This window comes from Camellia sinensis, chromosome 10 (genome assembly GCF_055761805.1).
Source record: "Camellia sinensis isolate YWXY chromosome 10, ASM5576180v1, whole genome shotgun sequence".
NCBI classification, from domain to species: Eukaryota; Viridiplantae; Streptophyta; class Magnoliopsida; order Ericales; family Theaceae; genus Camellia; species Camellia sinensis.
Genome location: NC_138970.1, coordinates 2,252,511 through 2,274,543, shown reverse-complemented (window position 1 = coordinate 2,274,543; position 22,033 = coordinate 2,252,511). Strand labels below are relative to the sequence as shown.

General features: G+C 42.2%; 1 protein-coding gene across 1 annotated transcript; it reads left to right on the top strand.

Moving 5' to 3' along the window:
• Positions 1-13,074: 13,074 nt before the first annotated feature.
• LOC114275391 (uncharacterized) lies at positions 13,075-15,157 on the top strand. Its single transcript, XM_028217424.2, has 4 exons — positions 13,075-13,292; positions 13,390-14,042; positions 14,139-14,306; positions 14,402-15,157. The coding sequence occupies exons 2-4, from the start codon at positions 13,983-13,985 to the stop codon at positions 14,747-14,749; spliced, it is 576 nt and encodes a 191-aa protein (XP_028073225.2). The 5' UTR covers positions 13,075-13,292; positions 13,390-13,982; the 3' UTR covers positions 14,750-15,157.
• The last annotated feature ends 6,876 nt before the right edge of the window (positions 15,158-22,033 follow it).

The following is a 22,033-nucleotide window of genomic DNA, read 5'->3' as shown; positions in this document are numbered from 1 at the left end:
CGAAGAAAGCAGGCCGAGATGAGTATTACAATAAGAGCGACCTCTAGGTATGGAAGGATAGATGCTTGAGGAGGGACGACGAGATGAAAGGAATGACAAACAAGTTGGCAAACCTACAATCAATTGTCAACTTCATGATACAGAACAACCTCATGTAACCACCGTTTCCGTTGTAGGACATGCCGATGCCAGCGGCCAAGACTGATGCCTAGAAAAGGGGGCAGAAAACAATCCCAGCAGTCCCGCAACATGGCAAGGAAAATGAGCGCTCACATCGGCCTTCATGGGATGTCGGGCGAGTAGAGTTAGTCAGAGGTGATCAATAGAGGACGCCTCGTACTAGGGGAACTTATGTTAAAGAACCCCCGGCATATCCAGGGGAAGGGCCTGTGTTTTGACACGGTGAATGAAGAGAAATCCAAGAGGACACATAATGACACCGGGAGCAACGCACCAAAAAGGCTGAAATTTGTTGACAGCCGAGCTCCTGGTCGGACGAAGGAAGATTTGAGGGACTACCTCCAGAGGAAGCGGCAGAATGCTGAGATCACATCGCCCGTTAAGCCCAAAACGCCATTCCCAATGGAGTTGGATAGGTTTGAGACCCCAAAGAGGTTCCATATACTATGGTTCCAAATTTATAACGGTAACTCCGATCTGAACTTTTATGTCGGCTTATATTTAAATTCAATGGCTTTGTATGGTGGGAACAAGCAGCTGCTGTGCAAGATGTTCTCTTCATCCTTTGGAGAAATCGCATCGAATTGGTTCTACAAGTTACTGAAAAGAATTGTGAAGAGTTAGGAAAGCCTGACCGAGATGTTTGTGGTCAGGTTTGTAACAAATAAATTGAAGCCACTAAGGGTAGACTTCTTGTTGGGTTTGAACATTAGCGAGGGTGAAAGCCTCAGGGTTTATGCCAAACGGTTTTATGAGGTGTTCAACCGAATAGCGACATGCAACCAGGAGCTGGCGGTCATATCTTTCAAAAACAGCCTGGAGGATGAATACCCGCTTCGAAAGTCACTTGCAAAAACTTTACCAAAGAGTATGGAGGAGCTCATGGCATGAATTGAGAAATATGCCAGAGTGGAGGAAGATACGTATGGAGCAAAGGCACCAAAGCAGGAGAAAAGAAACGGCTAGCCAAAGCAAGACCGAGGTAACATTGGTTTCAACAGGCAAGAAACAGGGTTGAGGGTTGCATAGGCAGTCACCACTGTATTCAGGATCCCAGTCTATAAAGTTCTAGAAAGGATCAAAAACCAACCGTATTATAGAGTGCCAGAGAAGGTCCCTGGCGAGTTTATAGGAAGGAGCCTTGGGAAGCATTGTGCTTACCATAATGAGGATGGACACTTGACTTACAGATGTAGGGCTCTAAAGACACACTTGAAGGATTTGGTCAGACAGGGTCACCTGAGAGACCTAGTAGATGAGGCTAGGACGAGGGAAGAGCAAGCAAGGCTACCCCAAGCACTGGCAACACCACCTCTACCACCACCACAGCAAGCAGATGGACCTCGGGTGATCAATGTGATTCACTCAAAGGTCAATGAGAATGAGGTGCATAGAGAGACTCAGAGAGTGAGGCACCTGCAGCATGTGTATTAGGTCCAACAAAAGAAGCCTAGGACTAATGAGTACGAAGGACCAATGGTCTCTTTTACAGAGGCAGACCTGGATATGGTGTAGCATCTACACAATGATGCCTTGGTGATAACGCTAAAGATTGGGGAGTGCCAAGTAAGGCGCATACTGGTTGATCAAGGCAGTTCTTGTGACATCATGTATATTAGATGTTACAAGGAACTTGGTCTTCTCCCAAAAGCTCTAGAACAGTCCAACAGCACAATGGTTGGGTTTAATGGAATGCCGACGTGGCCTCTAGGAGCCACGAATTTGGAGGTGCAGGTAGGCATGAAGAAAGTAAGCACGAAGTTCACGGTAATTGACACCCCTTCCCTTTACAATGTTATCTTGGGTAGACCGTGATTGCATGCAATGAGGGTTGTTCCTTCAATATTGCACCAGCTGTTGCGATTCCTAACTGAACATGGGATTGAGGAGGTCAGAGGGGATCATGTGCAGGCAAAAAATTGCTCGATGGCAGCAATGAAGTCCACCTATAATGTGCGAGAAGCAGAGACAGTGTAAATTGAAGATGAGGACATGGAGGTCCTAGATGATGTCGGCAAAGAACTAACCGACAAGAGTGAGGAGGCTTTGAAGAAAATTATGGTTCAAGAAGGTGATGAGGAGCACTTCTTTCTTCTCAGCTCAGGTTTAGCCGAAGAGGAAGAAAAGGAGTTGGACGCTTTCTTGCGAGCAAACATAGAAGTGTTTACCTAGACACCATACAATATGCCTGGCATTGACCCCGAGGTCACTTGTCATAGACTCAATGCAGACAGGTCGGCAAAAGTTGTCATTGAGTGGGCAAAGAGGCCGACATTGATTCATGTGGAGGCAGTAGAGGAGGAAGTGGACAAGCCATTAGAAGCCAAGGCCATTCGGGAGGTGAACTACCTAACTTAACTGTCCAACACAGTAGTTGTGAAAAAGAAGAATGAGAAGTAGAGGGTTTGCGTGGACTTCACTAGCTTGAATAAGGTTTGTCCTAAAAACAACTTCCCTCTGCCTAAAATTGATCAGTTGGTGGATGCTACTTTAGGACATTTAAGGATGAGCTTCCTGGATGCTTACAGAGGATACCACCAAATAGCAATGTATCCTCCTAACGAGGAGAAGACTGCATTCATCCCCCAAAAGAGCTGTACTGCTACAGAGTGATGCCTTTCGGGTTGAAAAATGTAGGAACAACCTACCAGAGGTTAGTGACCAAGATGTTTAAGCATCTGATTGAGAAGACAGTAGAGGTCTACATTGATGATATGGTCATGAAGACCAAAGAACTTGGGAATTATCTAGCCGACTTGAAGGCAGTTTTTGATATCCTAAGAACATATCGGCTTCAACTCATTCCTTCGAAATGTGCATTTGGAGTCGGGTCTGGTAAGTTCCTAGGATACTTGGTCACCAGAAGGGGCATTAGGCAAGCGCATATCAAATCAAGGCTATCCTTAACTTGAAGAGCCCGACGTCACTCAAGCAGGTTTAGATTTTGACCGGCAAGGCAGCAGCCCTGAACAGGTTTATGAGCCGAAGTTTTGATAAGTGTAAACCATTTTTTAGTTTGTTAAAGAAAGTCACAGATTTTTTGTGGATAGAAGAGTGTGAATTTGCCTTGGCCGACTTGAAGAAGTACCTAACAACAGCTCAAGTTCTGTCAAATCCAATACTTGGAGAAGAATTGTTCTTATACTTGGCAGTTTCAGACCACGTAGTGAGTGCAATGATAATCCGAGAAGAGGAGGGAGAACAAAAGGCGGTATACTATGTGAGTAAGACCCTAGCAAGTGTAGAAACTAGGTACTTGCCCTTGGAAAAATTGACACTAGCCTCAGTGATGGCTTTCAAAAAATTAAATCACTATTTCCAAGCCTACAAGATTGTGGTGCTGACTGACCATCCCCTGAAGTCTCTGTTATAGTATGGTGATCTAACAGGTAGAGTAACTAGATGGGTAGTGGTACTAGGCCAATACAACTTGGAATTCAAGCCTAGAATAGTGATCAAGGGTCAGGTTTTGGCCGACTTTGTGGCCAAGTTTGCCCCTAGTGCCATCCCACGTCGGGCTCTGGTGAGCCGCGGCTTAGGTTGTCTAGGCGAGCTAGAGGAAACCCAATTGGGGCCTAAGAACCCCACACCAGTAGTGCAGAAGAAGGAAGAGAAACCAAATCCTTACGATATCTACTTCGGCGACTCCTTCCGTCTGTTTGTTGATGGAAGTTCAAATCGTTAAGGAGCGAGGACAGGAGTGGTTTTGGTATTGCCAGATGGGCGAATGATTGAGCAATCTATTCGTTTGGGGTTTAAGGCCTCAAACAATGAAGCAGAGTATGAGGCGCTGATTGCAGGACTAAAACTAGCAGCAGCCATGAAAATCGATGATGTGGTAGTCTTCTGTGACTCCCAGCTTATTGTGAATCAAGCAATGGGTGAGTATGTAGCCCGAGATGAAAGAATAATAGCCTATGTCAAGGAGGTTGTCAAGCTGCTAACACTATTTGAAAATTGCAGTCTACAACAGGTTAGTCGAGATGACAATAACCATGCCGACGACTTAGCTAACTTGGCCAGTGCTATGAAATTAGGTGAGGCTAGGACAATAATGATTGATTGTTTATCAGGCTCAAGTGTAGAGCCTTTGATAACGGAGTACGAAGCAATGTGCGTGGAAATGGTCCTAGTTGGATGGACGCCATAGTTATGTTCCTCAAAGAGGATAGACTGCTAGAGGATAGAAAAGAGGCCCACAAAACCAGGTTGAAGTCGGCCAGATTTTGCCTATCAGTAGAGGGCATCTGTACGGAAGATCCTTATCTGGACCTCTACTCCGATGTGTGCATCCTTCTTAGGTAGAGGGCTTTTTATATGAAATCCATGAAGGAGTTTGTGGAAACCATGCAGGGGGCAGGTCACAGGTCTCTTGCTTATAGAGCCATCTCTCAGGGATACTGGCGGCCATTTATGCAAAAGGATGCTGAAGCCTATGTCAGGAAGTGTGAGAAGTGTCAAAGGTATGCACCTTTGATATATCAGCCTGCAGCAGATCTGAATCTAGTGTCCTGTCCTTAGCCGTTTGCCCAGTGGAGTATGGACCTGGTGGGACCACTGCCCTAGGCAACTGGACAGAGAAAGTTTTTACTAGTAGCCACAGACTATTTTACAAAGTGGGTAGAGGCTGAACCTCTTGCGAAGATTTAAGATATTGATGTAAAGAACTTCATCTGGAAGAACATAATAACTAGATTCGAGATCCCAAGGGCCATTATAGCAGACAATGGCACTCAATTTGACAGTAAGCTGATTAAAAGCTTCTGTACAAAATACAAGATTAAGAACTATTACTTTACTCCAAGTTTTTCCCAAAGTAATGGTCATGCAGAAGCATCCAATAAAACCATCTTGGATGGAATTAAGAAGAAGCTGGAAGCAGCCAAAGGCAAGTGGGTGGAAGAATTGTCCAATGTTCTGTGGGCATATCGAACTACGCCGAGAAGATCAATTGGGGAGTTCCCTTTTGCCATGACATATGGCACTGAAACAGTCAGCCCACTGGAGGTCGGCATCCCTGGAATCAAAACCCAGGGAGTGGAGAATGGGACTAATCAGGCATTCTTGACCTGAGATCTGGATCTATTAGAGGCAAGAAAGGAGAGAGTAATAATTCGGCTGGAGGCATACTGACAGCAGCTTGCTAGGGCTTACAACAAGAAGGTCAACCCAAGAGAGTTCAAGGTTGGGGACCTCGTCCTGAGGAAAGTTGTCGGCAACAAGAAAGATCATAAGGAGGGTAAACTTGGCCCAAACTGGGAGGGGCCCTATAGAATCATTTCGGTTGCTGGCAATAGGGTATGTCGGCTTAAAGACATTGATGGCAAAAAGTTGCCACGACCCTGGAACACTTGCAATCTGAAGTTATTTTATCATTAGTTTTTGTTTTTTGAGATTTATGTAATATTAGCCGGAGTTTTAATAAAGTGCTAGTTTGATTTTGTTGAAATTTGTGCAATAGGACTGAACAGTCTTATGACGATATTTTCGATTGAAACATGACGAGTAACTTAGACTTATCATATGGTAGAGTTGAATTATACTTGCCATACGATAGAGTTGAACTAAGTTGGCGATGTTTTGTAATTGAAACATGACGAGTAACTTAGACTTATTATATGGTAGAGTTGAATTATACTTGCCATACGATAGAATTGAACTAAGTTGGCGATGTTTCTAATTGAAACATAACGAGTAACTTAGACTTATCATATGGTTGAGTTGAATTATACTTGCCATACGATAGAGTTGAACTAAGTTGGCGATGTTTCTAATTGAAACATGACGAGTAACTTAGACTTATCATAGGTAGAGTTGAATTATACTTGCCATACGATAGAGTTGAACTAAGTTGGCGATGTTTCTAATTGAAACATAACGAATAACTTAGACTTATCATATGGTAGAGTTGAATTATACTTGCCATATGATAACGTTGAACTAAGTTAGCGATATTTCTGAATAAAACATGACGAGTAACTTAGACTTATCATATGGTAGAGTTGAATTATACTTGCCATATGATAACATTGAACTAAGTTGGCGATGTTTCTGAATAAAACATGATGAGTAACTTAGACTTGTCATATGGTAAAGTTGAATTATACTTACCATATGACAGAGTTGAACTAAGTTTGATCTAGTTAGATTAACAGAGAACCGAGGTAGAAAACCTTAGCTAATCTTTATTTGAATAAGACATTGGCAAAAATTGGAGATACATGCTTAATGTGAACATAAGTGGTACTTAGGATCACATTAGGGGGCAAGAAGCAGGAATGAGGAATAGGCTTGACACTTGTTGAAATATTTGATAACAATTTATAAGTTGGAGTCAGCCGATGTAACCAAATCAGGGAACACCCGAGGTATTTGTTACCCGAGATAACCAAACAGTTTGTCAAAACTTGGAAGGGTTAAAAGAACAAAGTGTTGATTAAGGACAGAAAGTACAAGTAAAAGAGGTAACACTTGTTGCAAGGTACTTAAAGAATTTTTATGAAGTGCCAATTTGCAGAGACAAGTTGGTCTGAGGTGACCCTGAGGCAAGTTGGTCCGAGGTGACCAACTAAGGGTACACCTGAGATGAAGTTTATCCGAGATGATACATGTTAGATGTGTTTTAACCCGAAGTCATTATACAATTAAGGTGTACTTTGAAAAATTGCAAAAATATTTTAAGTATGGAAACATGCCAGATACAGAAGCAACAAAGATAAACATTCAACACTTAGAAGAAAAGAAAGCATGCATTCAAAGAAAACTTGTTCAAAGAAGACAACTTGTTCAAATACAAAAGAAGGCACATCGGCCAAATTGAAACTTGATATTGTTCAAACAACAAAAATTACAACCGTTCAAGAAAGGAGTACAAGCAAAGAAAAAAACCTAAGTATTGGTAGCATTGGCGTTAACTTTGGATTGCTCAACCTTGATTATTGGTGTTATGTCGGCCTCGGTAGGCGGAGCTCCCTTCTTCTCGGCTGCTATCTCGGCATCAATTTCAAGAAGGGTTTGGTCCAGAATCTTCTCGGCCACAGATGCAGTTTTTTCAACAGAAGTATTTTTAGGGACCTTATGCTCCTCTTCATCCTGAGTCAAGTTCAGGACTTGCTTATTCAGAGTTGGGGGCTTGGCCCCAACAGCTGCAACTTCTTCGGACTTATTGACCTCGGCATCTTCTTCTATCTTAGCCTTGCCCTCAGATTGGCTTGGAGTAGAGGGGAACGGTAGAGCAAGTCGGCTGGCATCATAAAGAGGCGAGTCGTCGGTGATGGCCAACTCCTTCAACTCAGCCATCCAACCAAGGGTGTAACCCTTGTTGCATGCCTGGTTGACTTGCTTCTTGTAGGCATTACGAACGTCGGCTGCCCCTTCGGCGTAGGCCTTTTGTGGCTGGTTTTTTGTGCTCCTTTCGGATACGACTAGTCCCACAGTTTGGACTCTTGTGGTTCTGAATCTGATTTCATAAGTGCAATGTGAAACAATGAAAACACAAAAAGAGTCTAAATCCGGCAATTCTTTTTGAAAAATCGATGTTTGAATCAAATGTCAAAAATGGACTGCTTTGTCAGATTTTAGTCACCACCTAAATATTTTTGAAAAATTTAGGAAACCCAAGACTCGTGCCAAAGGTCACTTATCTGTCATCATCAAAGTGTCTGGGCTTGGGAACTTAGGTACTAGAGAGGAAGGTCATGAATTGAGCACCCCACTCGTCCGATCAAAGATCGACCTCTATTAATCATGATGTGATTCTTATTTACATTATATGCTCTTGCTCCGATTTATTAGGTCATCTTACTATGTGAAGCACATTAATATAGATTAATTTGCAAAAATTAAAACATTTGATTTTGTGTTTGTTTGAAAATTGTTTTAAATACGTACCATTTGAAAAAGTGATCTCGTATGTATATTTACTCAAATTATTCTAATTCAAGCAATTAGCCTTCATCTACAGACATTCAAATAGGTATATCATTTAAGCATTTAGCCTCATGAAAAATATGCTTGGTATAGCAACACAAACATTTAATGTAAGATGCTAAAGTAATAAATGCTCAAGTACTCCAAGGCAAGCCAAACAAGGCAAGGCAAAATAATTAGAAAATATGCATGTTCCTAAACAATGCAATGTGACTAATGCAACGCACATATGTGTACAATTTTGATAGGCTCGGCTATGAGCATGGTATATGACCCAATTCAAGGCATGCGATAAATCACGTTTTCAAGCAATAAATTTGAAATTGACATTGGTTAGTATGATGATCCGAACCCAAATGCATGTGATACGAGTGTATGCAAGCATGAGAATGCTAAGTAAACATGATGCTCTATACTACCATCATAAGTGGAGAAATAAAAGGGAGAAAGAAATGAGGGTTGGAAGACGTACAACATTATTACATATTTGTCCTTGTGCAAGAGGGTCCGAATCGATGTCCGAATGTTCGAAATAAACTATTTATTACAAATTTGAATGAATGAATTAAATAATTAGCTAGCTAAGTTATTTATAACAAGGGTGTTAGAATGGGCAACAAGCTAGTAATCTAAGTTAACTAGCTATGTAACTACAACAATAATGAGAGCATTAATTTACAATTTACAAAGGAAGCACAAGGATGGCATGCACATAACGGTTCTAGAAGCAACTCTTCCTGCCTTCCTTGGAATCTGCCCTGTTTCACCTTCAGCCACTGCCCTCTGTTTCTGCAAAAACACACTATGTACCAAACATTGAAGGCCGACCAGCCCCCAATGAGGCCCGACCGGGCCCAAATAAGGCCGACCGTGGCCCAATTTTGTGTAAAACCTTATTTTGGTGCTTTGAGGTGAAAATAGTGCAGGTAGAGTTTTCTGAATTCTGTTTGTCCCTCTTACACTTCTCTGTCATGGAAAGCCTCAAGAGAAAGACGAAGTCGTTTCCAAAACCATCAATGAGTAAGTTGCTTGCTTGATGATTTCGGCCACGAATTTGACAAAAATCAATGAATGCAATGAATAACAATCACCCTTCCCTCTTATCATGGAGTGAACTCAAAAGGAAAGTAGAGACGTTTCAAGGGATGTCAAAACACCATGAATTGATGTGTGACGACTCTTGACACAATGGACTCGGCATAACGTCCGAACTTGAGCAACCTTATTCATTTTCTCTATGTTATTAGTCTTGTCTATTTTTTAATCCATTTGTCCAAAGTAATGATTAAGTCCGCTAAATGAGAAGAACGTCAAGCGAGAGGAACTCCTAAATATGAAGAAGAGACCATGCCGTTGACGATGAACCTCCGTAGAGATTAAGCCATTGAGCATAGGTCTCTAGCTTATATTTTGAATAACCATCGATCGGTTGAAATAACTCTCAAACAAGAGAAGAAAAGAAGAAATGGGAGAAGGTTGCAGACAAGATTGCGAGATCGATTATTAAAATGAAACTCTTGACATGAAAGCCAAACAAAGAAGCTCCATGGACAATACAACACAACAAATAAGATATGAGGACTTACAATACAAGCAAATATTGAAAACATAAACTAATTTACTAAATTAGGACAGTCCTAAATAGCCCCAAAACATAAAAAACACAGTGGCTAAAAGTGTGTTAAAAGCACACAAAAAGATAAACAAAAGCAAGGAGACGCAAACTGGTAAACCAAGACAAGGAGAGGTGGCCAACCCTTCACTTTTTGAAACTTTAAATCATGTTTTCCAACCCTTTTTAACCTCTGAAAATCAGTTTGTGAGCTAAAGAAAAGAGTGTAGAAACAAGGGCTTGAGCTATGAAATAAGGTGCAAGAGAAGGTGTTAACCTTCTCTACCCTTTGGTAACTATCCAAATCCAAGTTTACACACTTGAAATGGACTCAAGATAGCACAAAGGTATAGGAAATAAATAGCAAGAGATAGAAAAAGAAGTAAAAGAGAAGGTGGTAAGTTTATACCTCTAAAACAAAGCAAGCTCTTATTTGTAACACAAACTTGGTTCAAGCACACTCTCAAGCTTGAATTGTGATGCACAAGCCTCAACCAAGGCTCTAAGGTTATGATCTAAGGTGGTATATGGTGTATAGATATTAGTCAAGAGAGATAGGCTTGCTCAAAGGTGACTTGTATAGGAAGAAGGAGCTTTCTCTTGTGTGTATAAGCCGTTTAGAAATTGTTCAACCCTCAAAACAGAGGTATAATCTCATTTTTATAGAATTTGAGCAAAACAAATCGAAAATATCTTCAAAAATGGACAACTGGCGAGCTCTTGCCCAGAATAGAGTTTATCGCCAGCAAGGCATAGCCGGGCCCAAATTGCCACGGCCTCTCAATGGGGTACGACCGGGCCCTAATGTGCTGCCCTATTCCCCTGTTTCAAGTTTAGTGTAAGGGGACACAATGCTAAAAAATGAACCTCTGAGGTAAGTAAGAAGGTTTGGGGATTACTTCGGGACTTGACCTTGGATTCCCTCGCTAAGAACTCGAATCACACAATGCAGTTTTCATCATCGAGTGCGTGGACCAAGCACCTAAGTCTTACAGGTGGAAAAAATGGAATGTCTACAGTTACCTCTCTTTGACAGAGCTCGAAGTCAGAAAATGACGTGAGTAAATATCAAAGCCTAGAGACGACCCATTTGACGTAGCCGTAAGACTTGGGCAAGAAAATAAACCAAAATACAAATACCAAAGGTTGAACTCGAAGGTTGCCTATGTATCCTTTTCCAAGGAATCAAATCTGTGTATTTAATGCAAAATGATATGCAGGAAACATAACTTATTATCATGCAATAAAACATTCACACGTATGCTAATAAGCGATGAAGCAACGCAACAAGTGATAATAGGAATACAATACTTGAACAAAAGCATAAATCCAAGAAAAACAAACTAAGCAGCCGTGTCTCACACGGAAAGAAGTGAATAAATAAACACATCTCACGTGAAAGGGAAAAGGGAGCACAAACCAAACTACGTCTCACATAGAAATGATATAAGAAAATGCAAACCTATCTACTGCTCACGTGAAAAAGAGTACAAACTAGACGACTACGTCTCACGTAGAGAAGGCGAAAAGCTTTATGCCAAACTACGTCTCACACAGAGAGGGTGGATGATGGGGTGAACCCCAGGTGTACCTGACGTTTTAACCGAGTAATTGAGATCTTAACGTGTCTCATGCGAGAGGAGGAAATGTGGTATAAACAACAGGCACGCTTGCAGTTTTAACCATGGGAACAATCTTAACGCGTCTCACGCGAGAGGAGGAAAAGTGGTGTAAACAACAAGTGCACTTGCTGTTTTTAATCAAGTGGAACAATCCTAACGTGTCGCACATGAGAGGAGGAAAGTGGTGTGAACAACAGGCGCACCTGCTATATTTAACCAAGCAGAACAATCTTAATGCGTCGCATGCGAGAGGAGGAAAAGTGGTGTGAACAACAAGCGCACTTGCTATTTTTAACCAAGCGGAACAATCCTAACGTGTCACACGCAAGAGGAGGAAAAGTGGTGTGAACAACAGGCGCTGTTTTTAACCAAGTGAAACAATCCTAACTCGTCACACGCGAGATGAGGAAAAGTGTTGTGAACGACAGGCGCATTTGCTGTTTTTAACCAAACGGAACAATCCTAACGCATCGCATGCGAGAGCAGGAAAAGTGGTGTGAACAATAGGCGCACTTGCTGTTTTTACCAAATGGAACAATCCTAACATGTCATACGCGAGAGGAGGAAAGGTGGTGTGAACAACATGTGCACCTGCTATTTTTAACTGAGCGAAAACAATCCTAACGCGTCGCACGCGAGAAGAGGAAATTTTAGATCAATAAAAAGGGCAAACAATTCAAAACTTAACACAGCAAGATCGGAAGGCCTCGGAAAATAAAGCTCGCTGAGATAACCCAATTCAGTGTGCAAAATTGAAGCGAATTTACAAAGAGTTAAACATGAATTTAACAAACTTATAGAAAATCAAAGTAATTGAAGTGACACTCGAATAGGTTGTCGATTTTGCTTTTTGTTTTTTCTTCCACATACAAAATAACAACACAAATTACAGAACAAATAATGAAATAATGAACCAATTTATGAAACAAAGCAACAAAAACAACAAATAAGTATGGAACAAGTAACTACCCAAAGCAACAAAACAAAACAAGAATAAAACCTATTCCTTTTCTATTCTCTCCACTTAGTTATCTTCCCTTTTTCCTATTTTTTGCTTCTTCTTTTCTTCCTCTCTTTTTTGCTTTTTTTTTTTCTTCTTTTTACTGTTTTTCTTCTTTTTTCTCTCTTCTTCTTCTTCTCTCTGTCTCTCTCTCTTTCTCTTTTCTCTCTCTCTCTTTGGCTTTTCTTCATTTTTCAATTATTTTCATTCTTTTTTCCTTTCTTTTTTTTTTCGCTCACTGTTTGTTTTCATTTTTTCTCTCTTGCTTTTTGTTTTTTCATTTTCTCCCTAAATTCATATTGAGACCCAATATTAAAATAAACAAACAAAACCACAAAACAAAAACAAACTGGGTTGCATTTGGGGCTGGCCGGGCCCTAATAAAGCACTGCCGGGCTCCAATGGAGCCGCCCAGGTCATGATAGCAACAGGGGCAATTTTGGAAAAACCATAACCCGTGTTTTAAGCACATCCCAACCTTCACTTCACACACACACAAGGTCGAAAATCCCTCCCCCTCTCTCTCTAGGTTTCCTCTCCTCTCGCAAAACCCATCAACCCATAAAATTTTTTCCTTAAACTCCTTTCAATCCTCTACCTTTTGAACCAAACGAAACTTGATCTGGTTAAGGTTTTTGATTTGCCCTTGGTTTTCCTTGATTCTCAAACCTTTACCCACATTTTTCCTTCCTCCTCTTTTGATTTTTCCTTTCTCTTTTTTCTCTCTCCTAGGGTTTTGGTCTTAGGTGCGGATATTGAGGCTGAGGACGTTCATGAGCCTATATTTCCTCCTTTTGTTGATAGGCCATTCGATGAAGCCACTTACCAGCCATGTACACACACTCTGACCCCAAGTGGTATCTTAAGATTCGAGGGCCTCATCCCAAGGATAGATGAGGACATTTTGCTGCAAGAGCCCGCGGAGCACTTGTCCGCCGACGCTTCCACAGTAAGCAATCTTTCCCTTGTTTTGCACATATGTTGAATCTCGTAAGCAAACTACTCATCAATGCTGTATACGTATTGATAACATTCCCCATTTGCAGGTGATAGCCAGGAGGATTGGCAGTTACGGGTCCATATCCGACCCTGGACACTGGTATAAGAGGCTTCCTGTGCAGGTCCGCACATAGGTCGATGCTACCGGCTTTGGGCCCTTCTGTTCAAGGCTTATACAGATGAGGGCTGAGCAACTGCTCTACGGAGCCTTGATAGAGAGTGGTGGGACACCACTGACTTGTTCCATTTCTCGTTGATTGGGGAGTTGACCTTGACTCCATATGATTTCTCGATGCTCACTGGCCTGTGGGTAGGGGTTGGCAGCCCAATCTCATTTGATTTTGATATGACGCAGTGGAGAGCCACCCAGTGCCAGCTCCTCAGGGCAATCCCAGACACCACCAGCTACAGGATAGTGAGGTACAATTGGTTCTTTGATCACTTCTCCGCCTTTCAGCTAGCCACTTTAGATGAGGTCACCCAATACACCCGCGGCTTTCTTATGTATCTCCTCGGTACTACCCTGTTTGCGAAGAGGTAAAATACCGTGGGGCTATATCTCGTGGGAGCATTGGTACACCTACCACAAGTGGTAGAGTATGACTGGGGTGGTGCTGGCTTGGTTACCCTGTACTGCTATATGCGCTCTGTATCTCGTCGAAAGGCGAATTCACTTGGCGGCTACTGGAGGGTTTGGGAGGTACACCTCATACTTACTTTTTCTGTTTTGCTTTGCATTTCCTATTTGTATCTAGTTATCTTCTCTATTCATAACTACTTATCTACTTTCTTGTAGCTATGGGTTTACACATATTTCATCTCTCTTGCTCTAGTCCCAGTACGACCTCTTCAGTTGTCAATACCCCACTCCCGGTACTACAACTCTCGATTCGAGCGGCGCCGCCGTGTGGACCGAGACTTCCCTTACCTTTTCCGTTTCTTTGACCCCATCACCGCAAATCAGGTGACAAAATACTAGTCTTTATATTTCACCATTGTTCCCGTATTGTTGTTTAAGTCCTTAACATCTAATTCTTACCTTATACCTTTTGCTCACAGGTTGACTGGCACCCCTGGGTGGGCATCCCTCAGACAGCGAGGATGACCTACGTTGCTGCATGGCATGCCTCCACCATACGGATTCTGTTTGAGGGTCCTTTTGGCAAGGCATATTACTTGGGGGAGAGGTTTATTCGTCAGACACGAGGTGTAGCTGATCTCGACATCCTACATCCTCCTCCTCAAGGCATGCAGGTAGTTGATGACCTCCACGACAGACCCCAGATCGACTTCCTGATGCTAGGGTGTGGCTCACCTTTTTCACACCCTTTTTCGGAAGGTTTGAAAGAGGGCCCTCATAGTTCGGACTCCCGTGGTTTTGAATCTAATCTCACAAGTGCAATGTGAAACTGATAAACACCAAAGAGTCCAAATTCGGCAAATCATTTTGGAAAATTGATTTTGAATTAAAAAATGTCAAAATTGGATTACTTTGCTAGATACAGAGTCATCACCTAAATATATTATTTTTTGAAAAATTTAGGAAACCCTGACTCGTGTCAAAGGCCACGTGTCCGTCATCACCAAAGTTGTCTCAGTTCGGGAACTTGTGTACGAGAGGGGAAGGTCATGAATTAAGCATCTCCGCTCGCCCGATCAATAATCGGCCTCTACTAATCATGATATGATTTTTTGTAAACATTATGTGTTCTTATTCTGGTTATTAAGCTAGCTTTACTATGTGATGCGCACAAGCAAGTATAGACTAAAATTGCAAGAATTTGAACAATTCAACTTCATATTTGTTTGCGAAAATGGTTTGAATTTGCCACCTCAAGTGGGCTTAAAGTTTGCGGATTTGCCACCAAACATAGTGGGCTTAAAACTGATTTGCTACTCAACAAAGTGGGCTTAAAACGCACATTTGTTGAATCGTTCCAATTCAAACAACAAACCTTCATTCACAAGCATCCATACAGTTTAGCATTTAAGCACATAATCTCATGGCAAGCATGCTAATCATGGCAACATTCACGTTTATGCAAGTATGCCAAAGCGTAAAAACTCACCTAGTACTCCAAGTTAAAACAGAAACTAGTTAGAAAGATGCATGATCCTAACTATGTTAAGATGCCTAATGCAACACATGCGAAGAATACAATTAATAGGCTCGGTTACTAATATGACATATGGATCGATTAAATAACATGCAGTTAAACACGTATTCAAATAAGTATTGAAATGATAATGCGATTTGAATGATGCGCTGAGCCTTGGTGCATGCAATACGAATGAATGGATGCAAACATGCGATATGCTTATTGAAACATGACGCTCCTAATCTAACCATGAAAAGCGATTAAATAAAAAGGAGAAGACGTGGCGTTAGAAGACATACACCCGTGCACGCACACTTATTACAACATTACACCCTTGCGAATGAGGGTCCGAATAAATAAGCTACCCAACTAGCTTTACTAATTAAGCTAACTAATTATTACAAAACTCAAAACTAATGAACTATTCTAGTTAACTAATTATTACAAACCGAAACCGAATAACCAGTTAAACTAACTAATTATTTACAACTCTTAATTAGTTACAACTAATTAATTACAATACATATTTAAGCTAGATATTTAAACGTTAAATAAGCTTGAAAATGCAAGGGAGGCTCATGCACATGCTCGGTTTCCACTCAAAAAGCCGCTGTTTTGCTGCTGCAAGCCTCTGTTTGCACATTTGAGCACTGACAATACTGCCCACTTCCAGAACACCTCTGCTCCACCTTACTAACAAACTGTGCAAATTTCATTGGTGGCTGACAATGGGCCGATCGTCTACCAAATGTGGCCGGTTGGCTACCATTGGTGGCCGATCAACCACTGGTGGTGGATGTCGGCCATTGTTGTCCTGAACTTTTTTGTTGCAACAAAGAGCAAAACAGAGCTAAATAGTGTATTTCTCAAGGGTTGTTTGCATACTTCGCCTCTTCTTTTCATGGGGAATTCAAAAGAGAGACAAAATTTGGTTTACCAAACCATCAATCAAGAAATTGCATTGCATGATGGCTTGTGAAACCAATTGTGCAAGTTCAATAAATGAAAAACAAGACTCAAATGACCATCACTCTATTATGCATGATCAAGGGCAATGGAGATTTAGGAAAATGGCACATATTATCACTTTTGAGTATGAAACGTCTTATTTTCCTTGTGTTCAAATTAACGTCCGATTTGAACACATGTAATGTAACAGAAAGAATGCTTATCTTGTCTCTTTTACTTGCCAATTTTGTTTACTCATTTTAATTACCAAATCATTCATTAATCCATTAAGTCCATTGATGAGTGTCCTCTAATGGAAAGAGCTCAAACCACAAGTTGCTTTGGGCATGAAAGAGGTATTATACTGTTGGTAATGAACCCCCTAAGGGATTAAACCATTAGGTGTAGCACCTCCATTTCACATTTAGGCAAACAAGGGGTTTGGAGTCACTTTCAAAGCAAAAATAAAATCAAGAAAGGAGGGAGGTTGCAGAGATGATTAAGTGCTGAAAATGAGTGACAAAAGCACTAAAACATGCAACCAACTCAAACCAATGGTAGTTAAAGCCTTAAAACAATAAGCTAGTGAAGGAACTTACACTACAACCATGCCATACAAGGCTCGAAAGGGACCAAACAGCCAAAACAGTGGCAAAACAGTTCAAAGTAGAGTGTAAAACATGTTGGACTTGAGCCACAAAAAGCTAAAATATTAAGCTAATACATGGGGCTAACTAGGCATGCAAACAAGACACAAGGAGAAGAGGCTAACCCCTCCAATTTTGGACTTCAAAATGATTTTTTTACCATTGAAAAACCTCTGAAATTCAGTGGTTAAAAAGGCGAAAAAAGTTGGTTTGAAAGTGATGAACAAAGGCACAAACACTCAACAAACTAAGGAGCAAGAAGGATGAACCACTCCCTAACTAAAAAAAGGGGCTCAAACCACCACTTTTAAGCTACAAAAATAGAACTTTTTACAGTTTAAAATCAGCTCCAAAATAGTAAGAAAGGATGGCAAAACAAGTATATTGAAACAAAGTAAACAAGGCAAGAGTTATACCTTTAAAGCAAAGCTCAAGTTTAGACACCAAACCAAGCTAAAATCACCTTCAAGAGCTCAAAACAAGTCCCAAGGAACCTCAGCTCAAAGGTGAGAGGATTTGGTTTAGGATGTGTATGCAAAAGTGTACAGAGAACAAGCAACTAAGCACAAAATTGCAAGAGAGAGAGAAATCTAGGGAGAGAGAGAGAGGGATTTTTTGTTCCAAAATTTCTAACCCTCAACAGTGGGGGAGGAACCCTCATATATATAGAAAAACATGCCTTGAGTTTAGAAACATCCTACCATACATGTGTAGGGAGATGCAACTCAGTGTGCAAACAGTTGTCACAGTTGTCAACAAATATCTAGGAAAAGACACTGGTGGCCGACCAACCACACCAATGGCCGACAACCATGAGCCATGGCCGACAGCCTATGGTGGTGGCCGATAGGTCACCAAAGGTCCAAACACCAAGTTTTGGTCCAAAACAAGGGACAAAGAAGACAAGGTTTAAGGGCTCAAAGACAAGGAGTTCCGCTGAGGATTTCGGGCACACAAAACGAACACATGCAATCACAATCATCCTATGCACAAGTGATAACGTCCAAGTCTTGGGGACGGTAAAAAATGGGGTGTCTACAGTTGCCCCTCTTTGATAGAACTCGGAAGTCGTGAAGTGACGGGAGTGAATGTCAAAGCCTAAAGACGACCCATTTTGACAAGGCCGAAGACTTGGACGAATAGATAAGCAAGCAAGACAAAAACGGTTGCGCCCGTGGACTGCCTACGTATCCCTTTGTAAAAAATCAAACCAGCGTAGTTCTCGGGCAAGATGCAGGTGATATGCACGATGCAAGAACATAACTTATGATTATCCAATGAGGTTGAGCAACGAAACATTTAGATGCAAATGCTACGCAATGAAAATGCCACATTCAAACAAATCAAAATAAGGTATAACAACCTCAAATACAAAAGTAAGGAAGTAAACACGGCACACATGGGAATTATGAATCAAACCACATTTCATGCAGAAAGGATGTAAGAAATTATGCAAACTTAACTACGCGAAGCATAGAAAAGGCGAAGAGCGACCGTCTGGCACACCCGAGGTCTCAACTGAAATCCTAATCTGTTGCACACGGAAGGAAAAGGGTGGTGTGAACACCGAGACGCATCCGAATGTTTTTAAACAAAACAAACAATCCCAACGCATCTCACGCGCGAGAGGAAAAGGTGGTGTAAACACTGGGACGCACCTGAATGTTTTTAACCAAAAGGAGTGGTGTAAACACTGGGATGCATCCGAATGTTTTTAACCAAAAAGAGTGGTGTAAACACCGAGACGCCCTCGAATGTTTTTAACCAAAATGAGTGGTGTAAATACTGAGACGCACCCGAATATTTTTAACCAAAATGAGTGGTGTAAACATTGGGACGCACCCGAATGTTTTTAACCAAAATGAGTAATCTTAACGCATCTCACGCGCGAGGAGAGAGAGTAAAAGGATGCGATTCGAAGGGTACAAATGATTTCACCCAGAACTCTGCTAAATAAACCATACATACAATATCGTATCTGCGTAAGAAAAAAAAAAAAAAAACTTAACAAGTACAACATATTAAGGGTGCATGTTCTGTGCACAATTGCAATAATGTTACGGCATGTTCTATGCAAATGTATTAACAACATGTTCCATGCAAGATAAATTGGAAGCATGTTCTATGCATGCAGGAAACAGTGTATATTCTATGCAAGACGATATGTGCAAAATGTACGTTCTATGCATGCGCACAACGTATATTTTATGCAAGGATGAAAGCGCATTCTCAACACAACAAATTGAGTAGCAACTTCTGATTTACCTCTTGGATGAGTTGCAACATGTTTTAAAAAGGATACACCTCGTTCATGTTGACTAGCAACGAACATCAGGCACTGAAGACACGGTTTGGAGCTTCCACAGAGGCAATTTGAACTCAACAGTGACATTTCCTTGCACCTCTCGAGAAACAGAGCCAAGAAACAACATTAAGACTCAATGGAAGAGCACTGGGCATTGGACGGCCGTGAGGGAAGGGTGTCGGCCACCCTTGAGCATTGTTGGCCACCAATGTGGCCTGTCAGCCACCAGTGGTAGTCGGTCGGCCACCGATGGCAAATCGGGCCAAAATGGTCTTTTTACGCATGGGTCTTTAAATATAGGCTATGGGGCCTCATTTCCACACACCCTCGTGTCCAAAATTCCACCCCCTCTCTCTCTAGACCTTTCTTCTCTCTAGATCTGCGCTTTTTACGTGTTTTCAACGCCCCACACGAAGTCGATTCGCTAAATCCTTTTGATTTCCTTCGTTTTGAACCGATTGAAATTTGATTTCGGTGCTTTTCCTTGGAGTTTCACCACTCGAGGCTTGTTTCCCTCAAGTTCTTCTTAGGTTTGGTGCCTTTTTTTGGGCTTTGACTTTTTCTTTCCTTCTCTCTCTTAGGGTTGACTTTTGTCATTTTCCACATATTTTCCTCATTTCCCTTCACTTTTCACGGATTTTTCGTCTGCTTTCCTTATGGCGGATGATCTACCCCACGACGGAGCTTCTCCGGAGATCCCACCCCAGTTGTCTCCAAAGATGGAGGCGGAGCCCGAGTCGATGCTACTACCACCCAGGATTTGACTATTTGACCCGACGATATATCATCCTCGGATACATGTGCCATCACCCGAGAGTATGCGGGGTTTTAGAGGGTTTGTGCGAAGTGCACCAGAGGACCTCTTGCTACGAGAGCCGGACTCCCATTTATCTTACGGTGCCACCGAGGTATATACTGTATTCTCATGTTTTCTTCACTGTACATTGCATTTCTTGCTTTAACTGTATTGTTTACACTACATTTCTTGCCCTAATCACATCTCTTGCACTGTATTTCTTACACTGCCTCTTCATCTGCTTCTTCTCAAACCACTGTCTATCATTGTTTTGATCACAAGAGGATTCTCGCTCTATCAGAGGCTATGGAGCCACATCCTCGAGGGAGTGGTACATGGAGCTTCCTGCCGGTGTCCTTCACATTATCGATGAAGCCGGCTTTAGCTTATTTTTTACGGGGTTGTCGTGCCTCATTGCGAGTCGGCCCTTACTCGGAGCATTAGTAAAGATGTGGTGGGATACCACCAACTCTTTCCACTTCTCTACTGCGGGGGAGATAACGATGGCTCCTAACGACTTCTCTATGCTCATTGGCATAGGAGTAGGGGGTCACTCGATTCCTTATGATACAGACATGGGTGAGTGGGAGGCCGCCTAGATTTATCTGTTAGGGACACGCCCACCTCACTTCCGATCGAGGATGGTGCAATATAGTTGGTTCGCGAAGCAATTCCAGGGGACTGAGCCAGAGACCCTAGAGGAGACCGAGCATTACGCTCGAGGTTTTTTGATGTTCCTCTTCGGCACCACCTTGTTTGCGAACAAAGGGAACACTATAGGATTGTATCTTCTAAGCGCCTTGGTAGATTTATCTCAGGTCGGACTCTACGACTGGGGCGGTGCTGGCCTAGCCACATTGTATGGCTATATGAGCTCCACATCTTGCAGGAGTGGAGACAAAGTTAGAGGCTACTGGCGAGCCTGGAAGGTACGCTTTACATTTCTATTTTACATTTTCTACTTTTTGTTTCTATGCTTTCTGCTTGGCACTTTCTGTACACCGCACACTGCATTGTTTACACCCATATATTGCACTTCCTGCACTGTACACTTTGCATCCTCTATATCTGTACTCTCTGTACACTGTATGCACCTTCTGCACACATTCTGTTTTTTGAATCTGAGCTTGTACTTTCCATACACTATACATTGTATACTCATTATTGCCTCTTTCCCTACAGCTTTGGGTGTATGCATATTTTTCGACTCTCGCTCCGAAGCCAAAGGTGGAGATGCCCCTCTTTGTGCCGTACTCTCATCAGTACGACGGCAGGTGCTTGCGAAGGACCAAAGAGACCTTTTCATTTTTCTATCAGTATTTCGACACCGTGACCGTGGCAGAGGTAACTCAAAATTGCAGTTATTTTCATTCCACGTGGGCTCTGATTCATACTTTGATATCTAATGGTCACTAACAATCTGTGTATTCTCTATTTACAGATCACTTGGCAGCCTGGGGCGACGATGCCGACCGGAGTCAGGGACCAGTTCGCTAGATCTTGGGGAGCCTCCTGTTATCAACTTTTGTTTGAGGGCCCGGTTTGTGGAGCCTGGTTTTTAGGCGAGCGGTTCTTACGCCAAACCATGGGCCTGCCTGAGCCGGTAGTTCCCATGGCACCTCTGCCATCTATGAGAGCCACAGAGAGACTCACCTTCCAAGAGATGATTCAGTTCACGGAGGGCTTGGAGGGCGACTACTTTCGCGGGGAAGGCAACTATTCGACGTTCATCTGGACACACCTCATGCCTCCTTTGACCGGTATTTGTGAAGGTGAGAAGGCGGGGGCTCCAGCTACGAGGGAGAGAGCCAGAGTGCCCAGGGTGGCTAGGGCGACCAGGGCACATGGCAGAGGGGCTACCCAGAGGATTGGTTGGCCGGAGCTGCCTACTGCACT